General features: G+C 40.0%; 1 protein-coding gene across 4 annotated transcripts in view; it reads left to right on the top strand.

The window, feature by feature from the left end:
- Window positions 1–21,463, top strand: part of SLC25A12 (solute carrier family 25 member 12) — a 205,810-nt gene extending 184,347 nt beyond the window's left edge. For all 4 annotated transcript variants that reach the window (XM_013052068.2, XM_004744072.3, XM_013052067.2 and 1 more), the window contains 5 exons: window positions 14,501–14,641; window positions 16,495–16,633; window positions 19,188–19,346; window positions 19,462–19,552; window positions 20,822–21,463. In XM_013052068.2, the coding sequence (XP_012907522.1) occupies window positions 14,501–14,641; window positions 16,495–16,633; window positions 19,188–19,346; window positions 19,462–19,552; window positions 20,822–21,023 (732 nt within the window). In that variant the 3' untranslated portion in view covers window positions 21,024–21,463. The remainder of the gene's footprint in view (window positions 1–14,500; window positions 14,642–16,494; window positions 16,634–19,187; window positions 19,347–19,461; window positions 19,553–20,821) is intronic.
- The last annotated feature ends 3,298 nt before the right edge of the window (window positions 21,464–24,761 follow it).

Consider the following 24,761-nt stretch of genomic DNA (forward strand, 5'->3'; position numbering starts at 1 on the left):
AAGGATGCTTGATATCATTTTAGTCTTAAATTTATTAAGACTTGTTTTGTGGCCTAACATGTGATCTATCCTGGAGAATGTTCTGTGGGTACTTATGAAGAATGTGTATTCTGCTGCTTTTTGGTGGAATGTTCTGTATGTGTTTATTAAGTCCATCTGGTCTCATGTATCTTTTAAGGTGGACTTTTCCATATTGATTATCTATGTAGATAATCTATCCATTGATGTAACTGGAGTATTAAAATCCCCTACTATGGGGCGCCTGGGTGCCTCAGTGGGTTAAAGCCTCTGCCTTCGGCTCAGGTCATGATCTCAGGGTCCTGGGATTGAGCCCCGCATCGGGCTCTCTGCTTAGTGGGAAGCCTGCTTCCTCCTCTCTCTCTGCCTGCCTCTCTGCCTACTTGTGATCTGTCAAATAAATAAATAAAATCTTTAAAATAAATAAATAAATAAATAAAATCCCCTACTATAATTATATCGCTGTTGATTTTTCCCTGTAGGTCTGTTAATATTTCCTGTATATGTTTAGGTGCTCAATATGTTGAGTGACTTCATAGACATATATGTTTAGATGCCTTTATATGATGAGTGTACAAATATTTGCAAATGTTGTATATTCTTGCTAGAATGACTTTTATTATTGTATAATGTCTGGTTTTTTTAGAGCAATTTTTATTATTTTTTTAAATTTAAATTCAGTTAGGGGCGCCTGGGTGGCTCAGTGGGTTAAGCCTCTGCCTTTGGCTTGGGTCGTGATCCCAGGGTTCTGGGATTGAGCCCCGCCTCGGGCTCTCTGCTGGACAGGGAGCCTGCTCCCCTCCCCCACCCCACCTACCTCTTTGCCTACTTGTGATCTCTGTCAAATAAATAAATAAAATCTTTAAAAAACAACAACAACAAAATTTTAATTCAGTTAATTAACAAAAAAATGTAATATTGGTTTCAAAGGTACAGGTCTGTGATTCATCAGTCTTGTATGTCTCCCTCTCTGGTTTGACTTGTTTTCTTTTTTCTTCTCTTCCCCCATGATCCTCTATTTTGTCTCTTAAATTCCTCATATCAGTGAGATCATATAATAGTTGTCTTTCTCTGATTGACTTATTTCGTTTAGCATAATACCCTCTAGTTCCATCCGTTGTTGCAAATGGCAAGATTTCATTTTTTGATGGCTGAGTAATATTCCATTATATATATATCATTTTAGTCTTAAATTTATTAAGACTTGTTTTGTGGCCTAACATGGGATCTATCCTGGAGCATGTTCTGTGGGTACTTTATCTGTTTATCTATCGATGGGCATCTGGGCTCTTTCCATAGTTTGGCTCTTGTGGACATTGCTGCTATAAACATTGGATGCAGGTGCCCCTTCAGATAACTACATTTGTATCTTTGGGGTAGATAACCAGTAGCGCAGTTACTGAGTCATAAGGTAGTTCTATTTTCAGCTTTTTGAGGAACCTCCATACTGTTTTCCAGAGTGGCTGCACTAGCCTGCATTCCCACCAACAGTGTAAGAGGGTTCCCCTTTCTCTGCATCCATGCCAACATCTGTCGTTTCCTGACTTGTTAATTTTAGCCATTCTGACTGGTGTGAGGTGTTACCTCATTGTGTTTTTGATTTGTAGTTCCCTGATGCTGAGTGAGGTTGAACATTTTTTCATGTGTCTGTTGGCCAGTTGGATGTCTTCTTTGCAGAAATGTCTGTGCATATCTTCTACCTATTTCTTGGTTGGAATGTTTGTTCTTTGGTTGTTGAGTTTGATAGTAGCCCTTTGTTCTTTGGTTGTTGAGTTTGATAGTAGCCCTTGGATACTAGCCCTTTATCTGGTATGTTATTTCCAAATATCTTCTCCCATTCTGTTGGTTGTCTTTTGGTTTTGTCAGCTGTTTCCTTTGTTGTACAAAAGCTTTTTATCTTGGTGAAATCCCAATAGTTCATTTTTGCCTTTGTTTCCCTTGCCTCTGGAGACATGTCTAGCGAGAAGTTGCTGTGCCCGAGGTTGAAGAGGTTGCTGCTTGTGTTCTCCTCTAGGATTTTGTTGGATTCCTGTCTCACATTTAGGTCTTTCATCCATTTTGAGTCTATTTTTTGGGTATGGTGTGAGAAAATGCTCCATTTTCATTCTTCTGCATGTGGCTGGCCAATTTGCCCAACACCATTTGTTGAAGAGACTTTTTTCCATTGGACATTCTTTCCTACTTTGTCAAAGATTTGTTGACCTCTGTAGAGTTGAGGGTCCATTTCTGGGTTCTCTCTTCTGTTCCCATTGATCTGTGCGTCTGTTTTTGTGCCAATACCATACTGTCTTGATGATTATAGCATTATAATAGAGCTTGAAGTCAGAATTGTGATGCTACCAGCTTTGCTTTCCTTTTTCAACATTCTTCTGGCTATTTGGGATCTTTTCTGGTTCTGTACAAATTTTAGTATTATTTATTCCAGTTCTGTGAAAAAAGTTGATGATATTTTAATAGGGATTACATTGAATGTGTAGATTGTTCTAGGTAACACAGACATTTTAACAATGTTTGTTCTTCCAATCCATGATCATGGAATATTTTTCCATTTCTTTGTGTCTTCCTCAGTTTCCTTCATGAGTGTTCTCTAGTTTTCTGAGTACTGATCCTTTGCCATTTTGGCTTCATTTATTCCTAGGTGTCTTATGGTTTGGGATGCAATTATAAATGGGATTGACTCCTTAATTTCTCTTTCTTCTGCCTCCTTGTTAGTGTATAGAAATGCAACTGATTTCTGTGCATTGATTTTATATCCTGCCAGTTTGCTGATTGCTGTATGATTTCTAGTAATTTGGGGGTTGAGTCTTTGGGTTTTCTACATAGAGTATAGTTATGTTCTCTGCAAAGAATAAGTTTGACTCTTTCTTTGCTGATTCGGATGTCTTTTATTTCTTTCTGTTGTCTGATTGCTGAGGCTAGGTCTTCTACTACTATTTTGAACAGCATGGTGATAGTGGCTATCCCTACTGTGTTTCTAACTTTAGGAGAAAAGCTCTCGGTTTTTCCCCATTGAGAATGATATTTGCTGTGGGCTTTTCATAGATGGCTTTTATGATATTGAGGTATTTTCCCTCTATCCCTGAAGTGTTTTAGCCAAGAAAGGATGCTGTACTTTGTCAGATGCTTTTTATGCATTTTTTGAGGGGATCATATGGTTCTTGTCCTTTTTTTAATTAATATAGTGTATCACATTAATTGATTTGTGGATGTTGAACCACCCTTCCTGCCCAGGAATAAATCCCACTTGATCGTGGTGAATAATCCCTTTAATGTCCTGTTGGATCCTACTAATTAGTATTTTTGTGAGAATTTTTGCATTCATGCTCATCAGGGATATTGGTCTGTAATTCCTCTTTTTTGGTGGGGTCCTTGTCTGGTTTTGGAATCAAAGTAATGCTGGGCTCACAGAAAGAATATGAAGTTTTCTTTCTATTTCTATATTTTGAAGCAGCTTTGGAAGAATAGGTATTAATTCTTCTTTAAATTCTTGGTAGAATTCCCCTGTGAAGCCATTCAGCCCTGGACTCTTGTTTATTAGGAGATTTTTGATTACTGTTTCAATTTCCTTATTGATTATGGGTCTGTTCAGGTTTCCTATTTCTTCCTGTTTCAGTTTTGGTAGTTCATATGTCTCTAGGAATGTATCCGTTTCTTCTAGATTGTCTAATGTGTTGACATTTAGTTGGTCATCATATGTTCTTTTAATTGTTTGTATTTCTTCACTGTTGGTTGTGATCTGTCCTCTTTCATTTATGATTTTTTTTGGGGGGGGGTCCTTTCTCTTTTCTTTTTGTTAAGTCTAGCTGGAGGTTTTCTTTTTGATAAGTCTGGCTAGAGGTTTATCAATCTTATTACTTCTTTCGAAGAAGCAGCTCCTAGTTTTATTGATCTGTTGTACTATTCTTTTGGTTTCTATTTCCTTGATTTCTGCTGTCATCTTTATCAGTTCTCTTCTACTGGATTAGGCTTGATTTGCTATACTTTCTCCAGCTCCTTTAGGTGTAAGATTAGTTTGTGTGAACTTTCTTGTTTCTTGAGAAAAGCTCGTATTGCTCTATAGTACCCTCTTAGGACCGCCAAAGATGTTGGACAGTTGTGTTTTCATTTTCATTTGTTTCCATGAATTTCTTAAATTCTTCTTTAATGTCCTGGTTGGCACATTCCTTCTTTAGTAGGATGCTCTTTAGCCTCCATGTATTTCAGTTCTTTCCAAATTTCCTCTTGTGATTGAGTTCCAGTTTCAAAGCATTGTGGTCTGAAAATATGCAGAGAGTGATCCCAGGGTTTTGGTACTGGTTGAGACCTGATTTGTGATGCAGTGTGTATCATCTGTTCTGGAGAATGTTCCATGTGCACTTGAGAAGAATGTGTATTCTGTTATATACTCTGATTATATCTGTGGAGTCCATCTGGTCCAGTGTGTCATTCAAAGCCCTTGTTTCCTTGTTGATCTTCTGCTTAGGTGATCTGTCCATTGCAATGAGGGGGATGTTAAAGTTCCATGTTCTTACTGTATTATTATCAATGTGTTTCTTTAATTTTGTTATTAGTTGGTTTATATAATTAGCTGCTCCCTTGCTAGGGGCATAAATACTTACAATTGTTAGATCTTCTTGTTGGATGGACCCTTTATTATGATATAGTGTCCTTCCTCATCTTATTACAGTGTTTGGTTTAAAAATCTAACTTGTTTAATATAAGGATTGCCATCCCAGCTTTCTTTTGATGTCCATTAGCATGATAGTTTCCCACCCCCTCATTTTCAATATGGTGGTGTCTTTGGGTCTAAAATGAGTCTCTTGCAGCGATGCCTTGGTGGCTCAGTTGGTTAAGTGTCTGCCTTTGGCTCAGATCATGATCCCAGAGTCCTGGGATCAAGTCCTGCATTGGGCTCTTTGCTTAGCGGGGAGCCTGCTTCTGCCTCTGCCTGCTACTCCCTGTGCTTGTGCTCTGTCTCTCTCTCTCTCTGATTGATAAATAAATAAATAAATAAATAAATAAAATATTTTTTAAAAAATATTTTAAAATGTGTTTTTTGAGAACAGCCTATAGATGGGTCTTGCTTTTTTTTTTTTTAATTATTCAATCTCATACCGTGTGTCTTTTGATTGAGGCTTTTAGCCCATTTACATTCAGAATAACTATTGAAAGATAGGAATTTAATGCCATTGTAATACCTGTAAAGTCACTGTTTTCTGCATATTGTCTCTGTTCCTTTCTGATCTATGTTACTTTTGGGCTCTGTCTTCACTTATAGGATCCCCTTTAATATTTCTTACAGGGATGGCTTAGTGATCACAAATTCTTTCAGTTTCTTTTTGTCCTGGAAGCTTTTTATCTCTCCTATTTTGAATGATAGCCTGCCAGTAGTTGTTTATCTTTTTTTCAACTTCCTTATTCTCTATCATTTGGTCTTCTATATCACTAATTCTCTCTTCTGCCTCATTTATCCTAGCAGTTAGAACCTCCATTTTTATTGCATCTCATTAATAGCCTTTTTGATTATGGTTTGTTTGATTTAGGTCTTTTATTTCTCCAGAAAGGGATTCTCTAGTGTCTTCTACGCTTTTTTCAAGCCTAGCTAGTATCTTTATAATTGTTATACTGAATTCTAGTTCTGACATCTTATATCCATACTGATTAGGTCCTAGGTAGTTGGTACTGCCTCTTGTTCTCTCTTTTGAGGTGAGCTTTTCCATCTTGTCATTCTTGCAGAATGTGGTTGCTTTTTATTTGTAGAGCTGCAGCAATTCTTTTCCAGTGGAGTTCACTCACAGGTGTTCAGAATGATTTGATAGCCATCTAGCTGAATTCCTGGGACCAGATGAAACTAAGGTTTCCTACTCCATCACCATTTTGAACTCCTTTTGTAGTTATAGTTATTTTTACTGCTTTAATTTTTTAGCCTTCACATTAGCTTTATAAGTGGTTAGTCTATTATTTTGGCTATATATTTACCTCTACTGATGAGATTTTTACTTTCAATGTTATCTGGTTACTAATCAGTACCCTCTCTTTTCAGCTTAAAGAGGTCTCCTTAACATTTCTTTTTAGGCCAGTTTTTTCTTTTTAGGCTGTGATGAGCTCCTTTAGCTTTTGCTTGTCTGGAAAACTTTCTCTCCCTCCTTCAGTTCTGAATGATAATCTTGCCAGGTAGAGTAGTCTTGGTTGGAAATTTTTTGCTTTCAGTACTGAATGTATCATGCCATTTTCTTCTAGCTTGCAAAGTTCCTGTTGAAAAATCTAATAATTGGGGCACCTAGGTGGCTCAGTGGGTTAAGCCTCTGTCTTTGGCTCAGGTCATGATTTCAGGGTCCTGGGATTGAGCCCTGCATCAGGCTCTCTGCTCAGCAGGGAGCCTGCTTCTCCCTCTCCCTCCACCTGCCTCTCTGCCTACTTGTGATCTCTCTCTCTCTGTTGAATAAATAAATAAAATCTTAAAAAAGAAGAAGAAGAAGAAGAAGAAACTGCTAATAATCTCATAGGTTCCCTTGTCTATACCAAGTTCTTTTTTCTCTTGCTGCTTTTCAGAGTCTCTAACTTTTGAGATTTAATTGTAATGTGTGTTATTTTGAATCTGCTTGGGTTCATGTCTTTTGGAATTCTCTGGACTTCCTGTGTCCGGATGTCTGTTTTGTTCCCCTGGTTAGGAGACTGTCCAGCCATTATTTCCTCAAATAAGTTTTTTGTCCCCTTTGCTCTCTTTTCTCCTTTTAGGACTCCTGTTACTCAGTCTGTTCTGCTTGATGTTGTTCTATGAGTCCCATAAGCTATCTTTACTTTTTAAATAATTTTTTCTTTTTGTCCCTCTGTTTGGATGAGTTCCACTACTCTGTCTTCTAGGTGACTGAGCCTTTCTTTTCTTTTATCTGGTCTGCTGTTGAATCCATCTGGTTTATTTTTCAGTTCAGTTACTGGATTTTTCAGCTCCTCTTTTTTGTACTTTCTTACATTTTATGTCACTTATTGAAGTTCTATTATTTATTCATTTTTCTCCTGAGATTGGTAAACATCTTTATAACCATTACTTTGACTTTTTTATTAGGTAAATGACTTCTCTCCATTTCATTGAGATTTTTTTCCTGGGATTTTGTCTTGTTCTGATTTGGAACACATTCCTGTTTCCTCTGACTCTCTCTCTTTGTTTTTCTATATTAAGCAAAACAGCTGACTCTCCCAGTCTTGAAGAAACGCTCACAGGAAGATGGGGGTGTGTTTCTGTCTGTTGCCTGTGTACCGTGGGGGTGGTAGCCTGTTAAGAACTGTCTCTCCAATTGTTTCAGTCCCATGGGCCCAGAAATGGCAGTCCCCTGACTACAAATGCTCAAGGGTCATCCCCTCTGTGCTTTGGCAGGGCCTCATGGTAGTGCTCAGCCAGGATAAGCTCACTTATCAGGGTGAGCAGGGCTGGGGTAAGACTGCCCACTGGGTTTAGCAGAGCAAGGCACCAGGAGAGTGCAAGGTTAGGACAAGTGATGCTAGCAAGGAGAAGAAGAGTGCAAGAATGATGCCTACTAGGGCCAGCACTACCAAGGCAGGAGAAGAGTGCAGAATTGTACCTGTCAGCATCCTCATCCTCAGAGGGTTCCAACAGACCTCTCTTCTTCCAGGAGATGCCTTCTGCCTAGCCAGTGAATCTCCATCACATGTGGTCTCAGTGCCCTCTAACCTGCTGCTTTTGTGCTGGGTCATAGGGTGAATGAGTGTGTGCATGAACACTCTAAAAGCGGAGACTCAGTTTCCTTTAGCCTTTTGGATCTCTTGGTGTTTAAAGCCAGATGTTTTGGGGACTTGTCTCTCTGGTACAGGTCCCAAGGGTTGGGGTGCCTCATGTGGAACTTGAACCTTTTGCTCCTCACGGGTTGTCTCTGTACAACCGGGTCACTCTTGCTTGTGGGTCATCCCAGTGCGGGTGGGGTTTTGGGCCATACTGCATCTCTGCCTCTTTTACCTGTCTCAGTGTGGTCTTTTTACCCGTTGTTGTGGAGGACTGTCGAGCTAGTTTTCACTTTTTTTTTTTTTCCCCCAGAGAGAATTGTTCTATATGTAGCTGTAGGATTTGGTGTGTTCCAAGTTTTCCTCTACCACCATGTTGACCTGCCCCCTCTGCGGTTGTTTGTTCAAAGAAAAGATTACATAGAGTTTCTTAGACATATCTATAAACTTAAAAGGGAAAGAAAATGTAAGGTCTTTTTAAGTCAAAAATGCAGAAAGTTTATTAGTCTAAATAAACCAATCTATATGTATTTTTAAAATGTCCCATTGGTACGTACCTGTTTTTCTGTTTAAAGTCTAACCAGAGCCCATACCTGCCTGATCACCTTCCCCTCTTTCAGAGAGTGTATACTTCTGAATGGGTAGAAGTCTTTTAACTCAGAACATATTTAGTGCTCAGCAAAAGGCTAGTGTAATTGTATCGTGTTGCAGATATTCTTAGCCCTGTGTAAACATAGCTCCTGACGAATACATCTGTTCCCTTGAGAGCTTGCTTTCAGTCTGCACGGTGCTCTCACACTCGTGTCACAGAGCTCTGTGAGGTACATAGGGTCAGTTGTTGGGATCCCTGTTGTCATATTAGGAAACCAAGGACTGGACGGTTATGACCTGTCCAAGGTTACAAAGTGAAAGACAGCATAGGTCAACAAACCTAGAATCTTTCTATTCTTCCATGCTTCCTCCCTTCGGCCTATGGGTGTCCACACCCATAGGTGCAGCAAGACGTCCCCTCATTCGTTGGAGCATTGACTAAGTCTAGGGCCAGGATTCGTCGATGACCAGCCATTATGCTGGGTCTTCCTCAGCAAACTGAGTCTGCATATCTCTGAAGAGTTGTTGGAAATAGTATCTCCAACTTCCATGGCAGGGATCACTGTGCTCCCCACTTGATGCTCAGTGATGCTCACTTGATACTTACCTGAGCACACATATATAGGTGAACAAGTTCAGAGTCCGTATATATTTTTGTGATAAGTACGCAGAGGTTTTGACTTCCCTTACCCTAGTAAGGGCTATGTGTGGTTTTATTCATTCATATCCTAACACCCTGGCATAGATCAGTGACTCAGCAGAGAGCAAATTGCAGTTTATTTCGTGATCCTAGGCTATTTTAGAAAGAACCATTGCATTTCCCATGGCTTTATAAACTATCTAAGAATGTTTAGTTGATGGCATGTGAGACAGAGTCACTGTTCCTATTCTTCTTGAGTCAGTCCTGGTGACAGCTACTTGTGTGACTTTAATTAGCTTGATTTTTTAAAAAAAGATTTTATTTATTTATTTGACAGACAGAGATCACAAGTAAGCAGAGAGACAGGTGGGGGTGGTGGGGGGAAGCAGGCTTCCCCCTGAGCAGAGGACCCGATGTGTGGCTCCATTCCAGGACCCTGGGATCATGACCTGAGCTGAAAGCAGAGGCTTTAACCCACTGAGCCACCCAGGTGCCCCATTAGCTTGATTTTTTTAAATGCACATATTTTGTTCAAGTTCCTGGTGTGGCCTTAAAGTTAGATTTTTCATCGGTCTCTATAGGGAAGACTTTATAGTGAATTGTTCAGATTGTGGTTAGAGGGAAATAGTTCCAAAAGACAGGAGAAAACAGATCAAAGAATAAAGGAAACAGGAGACTGGACACAAGCAGAGCCAAGCCCCCTGCCTCTTTGTGGACTCTGCCCCTGGGGTAGGATTTTAAGGGCAGGAGGTTGAACAGGCCTAATCCTGTGTGCAACCCTTTGGCCTCAGGCACATCAGAGGCCCGGTGACTTCTCTGTATTACATCCTTTTTCTCCTAATTTTTACCATCCACTTTAGTTGATTTATTTTCTCATTAAAAAAATAATTATGTGACACAAGATTAAATGGAAGTGTTTACATTCTTTCCACTTCTGTTATCTGTAGATCACTTTCATTTAAAATGAGACTTGTTCTCTATTATTGTGTCTTTTGTAATTCATGCATAGTAATGAAAAATGAAAGCCTCCCAAAGTTTTAATATTATTGTTTGCCTCTCTTTATAAGAATAAGTAGCAAATTTGAAGAGGGAGATTTCACCATTAGAAGTTTAGAAGCTAATTTTGGTGATCTGGTGATTGAAAACATTCACCAAACGTGTTGAATGGGTTGGTATTACCTATTGTAAGCATCAGGATGTCAAAGTAGACCAAGTCCATTTGCGAGTATAGAGCTGTGTATCATCATGATTTCATTGAAATTTTATATATCTTTATTATTTCAGATCATGGGCTATATTTGCTTAGATTTATTTGATATTCATATCTACATAGATGGGTAAGCCTGTTTAAAGTTTCAGATCAGCAGATAACTAGTGCTGACTAGTTTTTAAGAGGCAGTTAATGTAATATAAATTAAGAAATTTATCATGGGCAAGAATGTGAGAGAGGATCTATCTATAAAGGAAGCCATTGTTTCTAAGACAAGTTCTGTTTCTCATTTTTTTTTTTTTTTTGTTGTTGTTGTTGTTGTTTTTCTTGTTTTTGAGTAGTTAATACATTTCATGATTCAGAATTTAAAAGGAACAATAGGCTATGCTTTAAAAATTCTTTCATGTACTCATTGCTCTTTCCAGAAGGCAACCAATATTTCCATGCCTAAGCCATTCTAATTTTGATAAACTAATTTTGATCAGTGCATACCTATATTTTATGTTTGGCATAATTTTATTACCAGATCTTATTGCTTAAGAGCTTATAATTGTTTCTATTTAACTATTTCCTTATTGGGCATTTACATTTTTTTGTTTCGTTTTGTTCTTTAAAGTAGCAAACATCCTTGCATATTTGTAGAACAGCAAACATATTAGTGTATTTTTAAAAATACAAATGCTTTTTCCCATTGAAAAGTTACCATATTTTTATTTCACCATTTAAATACTTCTGAAATCCATTATATTCATTGATTATGCTTACTATGTTTTTCTCTGGGAAAAGCTGTTTTTAATGTAATAATATCACTTACAATCAGTAGAGCCTTAAAATAGAAGAGAAATGCTATTTTCCTGTATTTGTTTATCAGAGAGGAAACGGTTAAGAATGTTACAAAACATAATCCTTGTTCTGGGTCACTAGAATTCTTACTAGAGCAGTTGAATTAATTGCAGATTTCCTTCCCCCATCCCACTGTCTCCAGTTTAACATGTGTGAAATAGTGGTCAGTCTCAGATTTTAGGAAAGGAGCGTGTATATTCGGCATGGATGTTTCCCTTCAGGTGTTAGGAAATATCCAAAGTTTTAGACAACTTAAATAACAATATTTTTTCTAAAATTATTCAATGTTTCTGGATACTATTGGCCTACATATTCCTGGCCTATCATAAAGTTTTGTGTTTTTTTTAAGGATTTTATTTATTTATTTGACAGAGATCACAAGTAGGCAGAGAGAGAGGAGGAAGCAGACTTCCTGCTGAGGAGAGAGGCCTATGTGGGGCTTGATCTCAAGACCCTTGGATCATGACCAAAGCTGAAGGCAGAGGCTTTAACCCACAGAGCCACCCAGGCGCCCCAAGTTTTTTAAAATACGTATTTTTAAGGCATATACAGACTACGCAATTGCTAGACGTTTTCTTCCTTCTAATAGAGTTCATTAGTGTGAAACACACTCATAAATGTGTGCCTTGCTATAGTGTCATTGCTTTCTTGTTTACATGCTCACTTGTCAGATGTATATATAAATGCAAATCAGTTTAGTTTGGTCCTTACGTCCATTACGTTCTCAGGACTTAGTACACATTCTAGGTAACAGATCTTCAAAGCATACAGCAGCTAATGTGTTAAATGTTACATGTCACACTCAGAAGGAAATGTGAACTGTTGAAGGAACCCAGGTCTCAGTCAACTGATCATGATTTCCCAAATGATCTGGCAAGGAGGGGAGGCGGAGCTGTGGGGTGGGGAACTGCCAGCTGGAGTACTCCTGCTCTGTGGGATGTTAAACTTCACCAGTGATTAAAAACATAGAAGAACTTTGTATTTGTTTAAACATGATGTCCATAATTAATGAATGGCGCACAAGGTTTGACATCATCTTGTGGTGGCACAGATTGTGGATTATAATAAAAATTTGTGTTTCTGTCCTTTTTTTTTTGTTTTGTTTTGTTTTAAAGATTTTATTTATTAATTTGACAGAGAGAAATCACAAGTAGACGGAGAGGCAGCCAGAGAGAGAGAGAGATAGGGAAGCAGACTCCCTGCTGAGCAGAGAGCCCGATGCGGGACTCGATCCCAGGACCCTGAGATCATGACCTGAGCCGAAGGCAGCGGCTTAACCCACTGAGCCACCCAGGCGCCCCGTTTTGTTTTTTTGTTTAATCTTTAGTTTAGAATGTCAGGTGCATTTTCCCAAGGATGGTCTTTGCAACCATTATTTAAACAAGATGTTTCAGGGAAGTAGTGAACTTTTTCAGTTGGTCTGGTCTTTAATACTAGCTATGGGAGCAATTACTTGGATTATCATTTTAACAATTTTTCACCCAGCAATCCTTTTGAGAGTATTGCTTGCTTAGATTGAAACACTGAAATGCTTCCTCCTCCCTGCAGGGCAGGCAGTAGATTAAGGCAGGGAAACACAGGCAGATCAACATGTAAAATTGGGTCAGTTGTCATTCAAGGGCTTGTGTGCCAGTGGCATGGAGTGTGGAGGTGGGAGTGGCAGGAAACCCAGAGAGAGATAGCAAATTGCTGCGCCCCCGTGCTTGGTGGACAAAAGGGGGATCAGGGCCCTGGGGAATCTAGGACAGCAGGCTCCCCACAGAGTGGAAAGGAATCTTGGGGCAGTGTTGGCACTTGTGGACGTTGGGGTCCAGAGGAGTAAGGAGTCAGGATTGGAGCAGGCAGAATTGAGGGGTTTGTGGCTCCCAGCTGGTTGGGAGAATGGGCTGAGACTTGCTACCCCTTGGAAGTAGGACTGGAAGACTGTGGGTTTTAGAAACATGGACAGGAATGTGGGTGAAGCTAGAGAGTTGAAGTGTCATTGAATGCTGCACGTGAGTTTCACGGGTATCATTTGTAGGATTTCTATACCTGTGGAATTAGAGGGCCCCAGTGAGGCCTTTCCTAGTTCCTGTTTCACATGTGCCACGCTATCGCAGGGAAGTTATGATTACACAGTATGATTATATGACTATGGTTATGCTTGTGTCATATAAACAGCTGCAGTTCAGATGGAGAAGAGCAAATGAGATTTTTTTCACTTCGTGGAGATATATATATATATACACACACACACATATATATATTTATATATATATACATACATATTTATATATATTTACAGTTTATTTATATTTATATTTTATACATTTTTATATTATATATATTTTTTATATTTATATTTATGTTGTATTTTTTAAAAAGATTTTATTTATTATTTAAGAGAAAGACAGAGACAGAGCCACTAGCAGAGGGAGGAGGCAGAGGGAGAGGGAGAAGCAGACTCCCCTGTACGCAGGGAGCCTCTGGGAGAGGGGGCCTCGATCCCAGGACCCTGAGATTATGACCTGAGCTGAAGGCATAGACTTAACTGACTGAGCCACCCACCTGCCCCTATATTTATGCTTTAAAATTTTATTTTTATATTTCACATATACACATACCCGTACAAACACATTTTTTTCTTACAAAAACTAAAAGAAAAAAAAATGGTAGCAGTTCTGTTAAACATTCTTCTCCCCCCCACACACTAGTTAACAGATTTCAGATGCAAATACACCCTCATTATCCAAATTCAAATCCCTGTCACTCACCACCATTGTGGAGTGTGCTTTGGTTTGCCAGTCTTGTACTCATGGTAACTAGATGTACCATTTCCCAGCAGAGCTTTTCTAGTTTTGTCTTGGCACTCAAAGTGCCTTTCTAAATTCTCTCCTTTAGTTATGTATCTGTCTCAGGAATTTTCCTCAGTATATAATACATTTTAGAATTTGAGCCAGGGGAGCCTTTTCCCCTCTGAAGACACCTCTGTGGGGCAAAGTTGTGTTAATTGCCCTACAGTCTGAGGAAGCAGAAGCAGGGGGCTGAGCTAAAAGTGGGTGCTTGCTAAGAGAAAAGTGACCCTCGTAGGTCCAAATTTTACCTCCAGCTTATGAAAGATACCGACCAGGCTTCTACCATCTCTTTCCCTTTAATTGGGGAGCTCCCCCTCTGCCTCATCTGGCTTCACTTTGTTTTCCAAATGCATTTATTAGTTTTGCCATTTTGGATAAGGCTGGGTTGACTCTGGAAAGACTGGTTTGAGAAATACCCTTGATATTTCAAATTAAAGCAAACCCAAACATAGATTGGCTTGCAACTGAGTTCGGGATCATCCCTGGGAGCCCCTCTAGCATCGGCCGAAGTGTGGGACTCTCATTCCCCTGGGAAGAGGGAGCAGTAAAGTAGTGCCCTGTAGAGGTTTTCTGGACTTTTCTTGGTAACACTCCAGTCGGTCTCTGATTTGGAAATCTGCTTCTGTCTCTTCCCCCCCTTGCCTGTAGGCTGGCGGCTCTCAAGTCATCTTTACTAATCCACTGGAGATAGTAAAGATTCGCCTGCAGGTAGCTGGAGAGATCACCACAGGACCCAGGGTCAGTGCCCTGAATGTACTTCGGGACCTGGGGCTTTTTGGTCTGTATAAGGTGAGTAGATTCCCTCGGGCGGTCTCAGTAGAGAGCTTGTCATGTACTCAATAGAACACGAAAGAATGTGGAGACCTGGCTTCTCCCCACAAAGTGGAAAAGCAATTTTGTACAGCAGGGTAGTCCCTTGAGTACAAAACCAGACAAAAAAACAAAATCAGGACACTTTGATGCGAGGCAGTAGGATATACAAACACACTCTCCCGTTGTCCCTTCAGCCTTTCCGAAGCTGCCGGCAGGGAGCCGGGAGGGAGGCCCGCACCGCAGACCTGCTCACTTTAGCCTCACAGCCTTTGATTTGATGGCAGGTTTGGGAGAAGTTTCTTTGGTGTTCTCTTTGGTCTGTTTTCGGACTTCAAAATAGTTCTGTGTTTATTTTGAGTCTAAGTTATCTCTATTGTTATCTTCCCAGTAGGAGCTTCTGTTTGTCTTAATAATTTGACCACAGTGAAACAGTAGTAGAGTTTGGGAGAATTCGGGTCTTTAAGAAGTTAAGTGGTGGGATTTGTCAATAATGAATTCCATTAAAAAGAAAAAAAAAAAAAAGACAACACAGAGTGTACTGTCCTTTAACAAAATGCCAGTCAACAGATTCCTTCCCTGCAGGTGTACTTACTCCCGTCATTACAGATCAGATGTAATGGAGCAGAAGCTATGATTGTTCTTAAACAAGGAAGAGTATTTCTTTCCATTCTTTTGCCTGGCAGAAGGGGGGAATACGTAAATTTGGCTGCTATTAGACAACTGTGTTTCTACAGCATCTGAGTTATTTATAGATCTATCACTGTAGAAATGTGTAATGTGCTCCTGTAGCTACAAATTGGAAATTAGAAATTCTCTCGACTAGAATCACACAGGCAGGTACAGGGCTCTTAGGACACCTGCAGACCAGTGGCGGCTATCTGGAGAGCATTCTGTCCACATTTCCTCCCTTCTACCCCCCATTCCCATCCTTTTTGGAATTCCCTTTGAGAGCTAAATTTGTTAATATTGCTTGTCTGTATCATCTTCAGAGAGTCCTTGGATTTTTTTTTTTTTTTATGTTTGAGTTTGTCTTTTGAAAACAGAACCAGTAGGGAAACGAAGGCCGAAGATGGGAGTTTTCAGCTGGCTAGGTCAAGCCCTGGGCGGGAGAATAGCTAGGCTACTGACCAAGTCGAGGAAGGTGTTTATTTTTCCTCAGTCACTGAGGCAAGCTATCCCGGGGAGGCTTTCTATTCCAGTGGAAACTTCTGCTGAAAGAATTTTTCCCAGTTCCCCACAGTCCTCTGCTACCTAGGACCTGGGGACTGAGGAGGGAAGGTTGGTGGTTTCTTTTTCCCGTTCCCTAGAATAATCATCTTTCTCTTTCATTGCCACTGCCTATAGCTCAACTGGTAGTTCACAGGCTCTACGCTGTGTGCACTGAATGGACAAATTGTTAGTTTTGTGGGCAGCCTTCGCTGGTTGCTTTGGAATCAAGCTATCAACATTAGGTTTCCAAGTCTGTTCCCAATCTTGCCTCCTGCTCGCATCCACCAAAGCCACACAGGACAAGCAGCCTGGAGGTTTGAGACCTGACTTTTTATTAACCTTAAAATCTGAATCTGTACGGAAATGTCAGAAAATTCTTAGTTGTCAGGATAACATCATTACCCAGTTAACGAACTCTAGGTCTCCAGGGTCCTCCGGCCTTTCTCAGAGTTTGAGCCAGGTACATTTCCTGTGCCCCTCTCTTTCCCCTCCCATTTCCATTCCACTCAGTCCCCGTGCTGTTTGAGGGGACACCTAAGACTTGTCACCCCCGGATCCCTTGTGGGCATTCATGGCCCTGTTTATACAACTGTTTTGTACTATTTCCTCACTTGTGACAGGGTGCCAAAGCGTGTTTCCTCCGAGACATTCCCTTCTCTGCCATCTATTTTCCTGTTTATGCTCACTGCAAACTGCTTCTGGCTGATGAAGGTGGACACGTGGGAGGTGTGAATCTCCTTGCAGCCGGAGCCATGGCAGGTAACTACTTTTTTTTTTTTTTTAAACCAAAGAATCCTCCCCCTCCATGGTCTTTACAGAATGTCTGTGTACTGTCCGCCTTTTTTTCTGGAAGGATTATTGTTTGTATCTGACTTAGTTTAAATATGATTGCTTTTTCTCCTTTGTGGGATGTGCTGTAATTCTGATGAGAGTTAATTACATTTGCATAATGTGGATAAACAGCGTAATGCAGCTTAGCAACTCAGAGCCAAATTAGATCTGCCCATCTAAATTGGGCTTTCATCATTAACACGCTTCTTAGTCTCCTGTGCCCCTGAAACCTTGGGTACATCCAAGCTAAGCATTAAGGTGGAAGAGTTCTTCATCAGATCAGTTGCTTCATTGTACCTCATGTGATGCCCAGGTCTAGCATGCCTCACTTGCTATTTCTGCATGATGAAGTCTACATGATTGGCTCAAAATTGAACTTTCTCCATGATACTATCCATGTTCCTTCTACCATCATTCTCTTTAGATACAAGTAAGCAATACTATATGCAGTTGGCATGTCTTCTCTGTCCCTTAACACTCTCTTTATAATAGTTATTTGCAGAAGTTTGTTTTCTGTACTAGGCTGGGAGCTTTTTGAGGGCAAGAGTTTCATCTTCTTCATTTTTACTTTCCCTTTGTGGTCAGCGTAGTAATAATAGGAGCTCAAATGTCAGTGGCATAAATGAAGATCTTCATTTGGTCTGAATTCCTGAAGTAGACACAAAAGAGATTCCATCTGAAAGAGGAGCACAACAAATTCAGGGAGGTACTAAGATGCTTCCTTCCGATCTCACAGGCCTAGCCTTCCTCTTGAAGGAGCTGACTTGGGATAGAAGTGGAGGACCAGGTGTCCTTGGCTCTACCAGCTCTCAGAAATGACAGAAGAAGGAAAGGGCGTGTATTTGTTCCCCATTACTGCTGGTCCAGTATAGAAACATGAAGGGTGAACACAAACTCAAGCCTAGTGTCCAAATGCTTGGCGTCGGTCTGACTGGCTGGGCTCATGGTACTGCGTAGCTCTCACTGGATTCATCCTCCTCTGCTGCCCTGGCTAGACAGCCCGACAGCCTGAGAACTTCCTGGAGCGTAGTGTGTATGGTGGGGTTCGGAGGGGGTTGAGCCCGACTACGTTCTTGTTCTCACCCACGATGATAGGGAGTGACTTGTGATGGTTACAAAACTCTCCCCGGGGGCTCTGAGCCCTTATATGGGGGTCCAGCAAATCCCATGTTCTCTGGCATTTGTTACTTGAGTTGACCGGAAGCCGGGAAAGCTACCTGCTCCGTGCTGGCGCTGAGTGCTTGTGCAGCCCCTTTCTGGTGCTCACCAAAGTCTCCCCACTTGTAAATGGGCCGGCGGATATTCCCTCCAAGCTCTTGCCTGTGCTTTCCAGTCAGCAGCAAGACAAAACAAAACAAAGAAACAGCGAAAGAACAGTCCAATCGTGGACAGGCATTTTGCCAGTGATTGATGGAAGTAAACATTTCCATGGAACTGTCAGCACCAACTTCTTGCCCACAGATACTTGATGTCAGTTTTCAGAACAAGAGATGATTTTTTCTAATTTTTACCAGTAAAGCCTTGCTGGCAGGCCCTAAGAACATTTAAAATTAAGAACATTCCAAAGACAGGCAATTTACCTAGTTCCATGGAAATACGGCACAGGGTCACGCGGAGGGATAGGAATCGCGTCATCCTGCAACAGTGGTCCTCACACGTCCGCCAGTTCTATCTGCCCCACAAGGATTCAGTGGTGTTAAGGCCAAATTGAATATCATCCCTCTGAGGAATGTTATCTTGCTCCTTTGTTCCCAGCTTTGTTTTATAAGCTTTGTTTTATATTTTTATAATGTGGTTGTGAAATCTCTCTTGGGTGTCCCACTGCTGATCAGTCTCAGCATGACCCCAGGGAGCTCAGGCACAAGGGGTAGATGATAAGGCCTTTTGATGATCACTTCTTCTATTGCTCCTTAACTAGTTGCCTAGCCTCCTCAGCTCCCGTTGTGATGACTTCTGTCATGTAAGTGTGTCTGAAAAGGGTCCCACTCTACTCTCGAGGTAGCCCCTCAAACAGGTGAGGGGATATGAGTATTGACCTTCACCTTACACAGTAAGGTGACAGATTCAGCAAAATAACCCCACTACATTTAGCATCTTATTAAACAGGCAGTGTCCTCATTTCTTAGTATATACAAAAATACTTGTATCTTATTTACCAAAAAAAAAAGGAGGTAAAATAACTGAAACCTAAATGAGAATACTTGGGAATTGTCCTAGTAATATTGCTGCGTTTTTTCCTCTCATAGTTCTTTGGGATCATGCAATTAGAGTGATTTTCCTAATTCAGAAAGAAAAAAGAATTTTATTCCATATGGAAGCAGCTAATAGGCTCATGTATCCTTTTTTCCATGAGTTCCCAGGCATCTGTTTAAGAAACTTTGGTTAGAGCAGTTTAAGTTGCTAATTGTATGTTAGATGTTAGCAGTATTTCTGTTCTTTATAAGGTACTTTGGATGACTTAAATGTGTCTTTCTCCTGAAAGGTGTGCCTGCAGCTTCTCTGGTGACTCCCGCTGATGTCATCAAGACCAGACTGCAAGTGGCCGCCCGTGCAGGCCAGACGACATACAGTGGTGTCATTGACTGTTTCAGGAAGATACTCCGGGAAGAGGGGCCCTCAGCATTTTGGAAGGGGACTGCAGGTAGGGATGACGGCCATACAGAATGGCTGGCTGGTGTTAGGGACCTGCTCCCATTACTCACCCATTGACTTTGCCACAGTCATGTTCAGTAGCCCCACTCCCTTCTCTTTTTCAGCTCGAGTGTTTCGATCTTCTCCCCAGTTTGGTGTTACCTTGGTCACCTATGAACTTCTCCAGCGGTGGTTTTACATTGATTTTGGAGGCCTGTAAGTGCAGCTGTTCAACTTCTTGTAAAAGAAAGCACTGAAACCAAACTAGGTCTTTGTTCGGCCTACAGAGGCATTTTTGGAACTCTTAGAACTGGGTTCGACAGAGAATCCTACAGAACCAGTGGGCTTGAGAAGCTAAAGTATGAGGGCAGTAAGACCTTGGTCAGGGGACATCATACACAGGGTTAAGCAGTGACTTGGGGGAAGTGAAGGCAAGCAGCAAATTAAATGTGAATAAGTTGTCTTTTTTTAATGTAAGCAAATACAGAGCTTCATGGATTTAGGTCCTAATTATTTGAATTTCATGATATGGCCTTTTCACCAGATATAATGTAAATTTGTATTAGTAACACTTTTATAAACTTTCTTTCCAAGTCTTTCTAAGACTCAATCAAGACATACACCTGTGAGACTTCATTATTTTTATTATAGTTAGGTGTAGATGTTCTTAGAGCTAACAAACAGGGAAAAAAAACCTTTCGAGAGAGGTTATGCTTATGGACATAATTACTGGTGAAATCATGGTCAGAAGTTGGGCCACTTGAAGCCTGTGCTGTAAAGAAAAGGAATTACTTGTTGAATCTGTTGGGTGGGCAAGGTTGTACCTAAAGCAAGCAGTTATCAGCTTTTCAGGAGATGATCAAATCCCATACCTGGGTCTTCAGCTCATAAACCTTTAACCCCCCTTCCTTGCTCAAAGGCCAAATAGGGAAGTAGCTGTTGAACAAGGAGTAGAGGGACTTCTACAAAGTAGGATGTGAGAATAGGAATCTTACAACTCCAGGGTTTTCTGTGCTTTCAGATTGTGTAAAAGTAAGTATTGTATCTATGTGTCTTTAAATTTAGTAATAGCGTTCATGAGTCTACCACTTAAAAATCAGCTTTTGACCTATGTCAAAATGAAAAAAAAAAAATGTAAACTTTTTATGACCAGTTTATGCTTAGTGCAGAAAATATGGAAAACATGAAAGAGAAAAACACTCACAATCCTACTTCTCTGAGGGTGTTATTATTTAAGAGTGTTTTCTTCTGTTCTGTTCTCTGTAGATATATTTATAAATTGAGGCCATTTCTTTTCCAAATCAAAAACGTGATGCTTTCAAAGCAGCTATAAATCATGAGAAATTTAGCATAGATGATGAGGAAGTAGCCGGACAAACACTCCTCTCTGTGGCACCTGGGTGAGACTGGAAACGTGCTTCTGTGCTCCTGGGCCACCAACATCAGTCTTGAGCACGCTAACCATTGTCTTTTTCCTGTCAACAGCAAACCCTCTGGCTCAGAACCAACACCTAAGTCACGCATCGCAGACCTTCCTCCTGCCAATCCCGACCACATCGGTGGATACAGACTTGCCACAGCCACTTTCGCCGGCATTGAAAACAAGTTTGGCCTTTATCTCCCCAAATTTAAATCTCCTAGCATTGCTGTAGTTCAGTCAAAGGCAGTGGCAGCGGCAGCTCAGTGATGAGACAACTGTTGAGTGTGGCCAAATGGTGCCCTGGAGAGAGAAGCCTAGAAGAGCAGCCCTGTAATGTATCCAGTCAGTTGCATGGTGCTGACTGAGCTGAGGAGTCAGACTCTTCTTTCTATATGACATATACATATATTTGTTTATAAAGTAATCATTTGCCCAGGAAAAAGCAACAACGCAGTTTCGAGCTTTAGTGTTAAGTGTTGAAATGTTTTCTAAGCCTTGGCATGAATTAGTGTTCTAGACTGCTTTGCACAGCTTGCACTTATAGTGACTGTACATATTGTACATCTTTGTACAGAGACATCTTGGCACCTCATCCCAACAAATCACGTTTATAGAATGTACTGCGGTTCTAAGTGGCTTGAAATGTACAGAATGTTTTGAAAGTGTTTTATTAAGAGTCACACAAAAATAAATGTATTAAAATTAAATCCATTCTCTTATTGGTGACTTATGGAAATAAAGCATCAATATTGGATGTATTTAATTCCCACGTCATTTTCCATTCTGGAATGAAAAGGTATTTGCTGATAGGAGGCATAACACGACCAAGCGCTTACACCACTGAATCAGAGATCCTTTGGAAAAGATGCATGCTAGTGGAAGCCAGAGGGCCAGGCTAATGACTTGTGTGTGCTGATGTGTTTCCATTTGTATTTAACATGTGTGTAGATTCTCCTGTGTTCATCAGCCGAAAGGCATTTCCTCGCTAGCTCCTCTCCTGTCGGTGTGCATATGGAAGAGGGATGTCTCCAGCACTACTGACTTAGTTTTGCTTTCCTCTGACACAGCAAGGCAAGGGCCTAGCTTTCAAGATTAAAGGATACTTGGGCAATTTTTCTTCATATGGATATGATTCCAAAAAGATAATAAAATGCACACCAAAATGTATCCATGTAGTTGGATTTTCCTTCATAAATAGAGTGATAGTGCTTTTTATTTTGATTCACTACCAGTTCCAAATAACTCGTGATCAGGTGTCCCTCTCTCCCACTTCTGTAGGAAATTATTTGATTAGGAAAGGGTGATGGGAATGAGGGGAGGGAAGAAGAAAATGAGAAGCTGTGTCTTGTGATTTTTAGTGGGGTCTAGGTTCTTCCTTATGAATCCAAATCCAAACTACTTATTCCAAAAGTCACTCACCAAGGGTGTGATTACTAATTTAGATCTAAACATGCATCTTGACAGCCACAGCTATACTTTGCCAGGGTTGTGATTTGATGTGTACATCAGAATTTACTTTAGCAAAGTGCTTTGAGAAAACATTCTTGCTATTGCCAGTAAGCCAAGATATGAGAATGTATGCAAATATTTTCAAGGGGCAAACTTGGAGATAGACTCAGTCACTTAGAATCCTACATGGCACTTATCACTTGATGGCTGACAGCCCTGTAACACAACCAGAAGCTCTCAGGCCTTCAAGGAACAGAAGACTTGCTTTGAAAGCAAGCTATTTCCAAATGTATTCAGTTCTCATTGGAATGGAATAAATAGCAATACAGTTGTTTCACTATTACCACCTGTTAGAAATATGCAAGTAGTCCATGGATATGTTCTTACAAAAGATTCATAGAATATCTGTGCATATAATTGACCTTTGAACAACTTGGGGGCAGGGGACACCAACCCCCAGTGCAGTAGAAAACTGGCCTATATTGACTCCCTGAAAATTTAACTACTGATAGCCTCCTCTTGACCAGAATCCTTACCAATAACATAAGCAGTCACTTAACACAGATTTTGTACCTGTATTTTATACCGTATTTTTATAAAAGAGTAAGCTAGGAGAAAAAATGTTTAGAAAATCATAAGGAAGACACATTTACAGTCATGTATTAAAAAAATCTGCATATAAGTGGACTAGACCACACAGTTCAAATGCAGGTTGTCCGAGGGTCAGCTGTATCGAGTACGATGTGAAAGTGCCCTCTTGGCCCTGCTTCTCCCTTCACCACTCCCTGCCTGAGAGGGAATCACTAGTAGGTTGGAGTCTAAATTTGTAGTCTGTTTTTCATACATCTATATATAAAAGTATATGTATATATTTATATTTTTAAAACAGGGTTATGCTGTGTATGTATTGTTCTGTGACTTTTGTTCATTTAATATCTTTGAGATTTTTCCATGCCCATTCATATTTATCTTAACTTTTAATAGCTACATAGGATTCCATTGTATGAATTATGACACTTTTCATAAATATTCCGTTATTGACATTCATTTTTTTCACTATTGCAGGCACTGCTGTAGTGAATGGTATATGCATCTTTTTGTACATATATTTTGAATATGTGCACTAGTATTTCATTAGGATATTTAAAATTGGAACTGATGATTCACAAGATATATGGACTTTACATTTTTGTGTATATTGCCACGTCGTTCCTCAAAAAAGCTTTACTAATTTACTTTCCTACTGACAGCATATGAGAATGCTTGTTTCTTTGTAACCTCAGTAAAACTGGGTATTATCATTCTTACATTTTAGGTAAATCATGACAGGTGATCACTGTTGTTTAATTTTCATTTTCTTAACTACTAATAAGGTTGAATGACTTTTCATATTTACTGGCCATTTGTATATTTTCTTACTGTGGAATATACGGAAAGCACATGAGATGTACATGTATGTATGCACATACACACAGAACTTAAAGTCCTAAAGTGAACACCCATGTAACTACCCTTGTGAAAAAATCGTTCTCACACCTCAGAAATCCCCACATATCCTCTCCATCACACTTCTCTCCTCCCTAACACAGCCCTACTCTTCATTTCTTTATATATATCCCTAAATACAATATTTAGTTCCTGTTTTTGAAATGTATATGAATCAAATTATATTATAGACTTTTGAGACTTGTTTCTTTTGCTAAACATGTTGATACAAGTCCTTCATATAATCATGTGTATCTGTACTTTGCTCATCCCAGTATATGAATGTATTTTAATCTTTCCATTTTACTCTGGACATCTGAGTGCTTTCGAATTTGAGGATATTACAAACAGTGCTGCTCTGGATATTTTGTATGTATATTCTAGAGTATGCACTTCAAAAAGAAAGTTTATTTATTTAATCTCTACACCCAGTATGGGGCTTGAACTCATAATCCCGAGATCAAGTCGCATACTCCCCCAAGCACCCCTAGAGTATGTACTTTTAAAAGTACATATACCTACAAGTGGGACCACAGAGGCACAGGCTTGTTAGGTGCTTGCCAGATCATGTGAAACTGTTTCCCCAGATGTTCTTGTACTGATTTACATTCCTCCAAGGGTATATTGGCTTCTTAATTTTTACCAGTCTGTTGAGTGTGTAATGTTATCTCACTGTGCTTTTACTTAGCAGTTAACTTCTGTCAAATGAGACTGAACACCTTCCATATGTTTATCTGTATTGTCACACTGTTCTTCAAAAAGGTTTACTTACTTTCCTGCTGACAGCAGATGAGAATGCCAACATGTTTACTGGATCTTTAGGTTCCATCTTTGGTGAGTGCAGTATGTGTTCAAGTTTCGTGTCCATTTCCCCCCAGCAATCTGCAGGGGATTCTGGTGTATATCTTGGATACTACTCCTTTATGAGTTGTGTTTGCAAAAATCTTTCCCCAATTTGTGGCTTGTCTTTTCACAGTGTTTCTGATAGATTACCATTTTAATATGTTCACATATTTTTACCTTATGGTTAGCATGTTTTAGATTTCACTTAAAAATTACTCTCTGGGTCAT

Source organism: Mustela putorius, unplaced genomic scaffold (genome assembly GCF_011764305.1).
Source record: "Mustela putorius furo isolate JIRA1106 unplaced genomic scaffold, ASM1176430v1.1 tig00003869_pilon_pilon_pilon, whole genome shotgun sequence".
Lineage (NCBI taxonomy): Eukaryota > Metazoa > Chordata > Mammalia > Carnivora > Mustelidae > Mustela > Mustela putorius.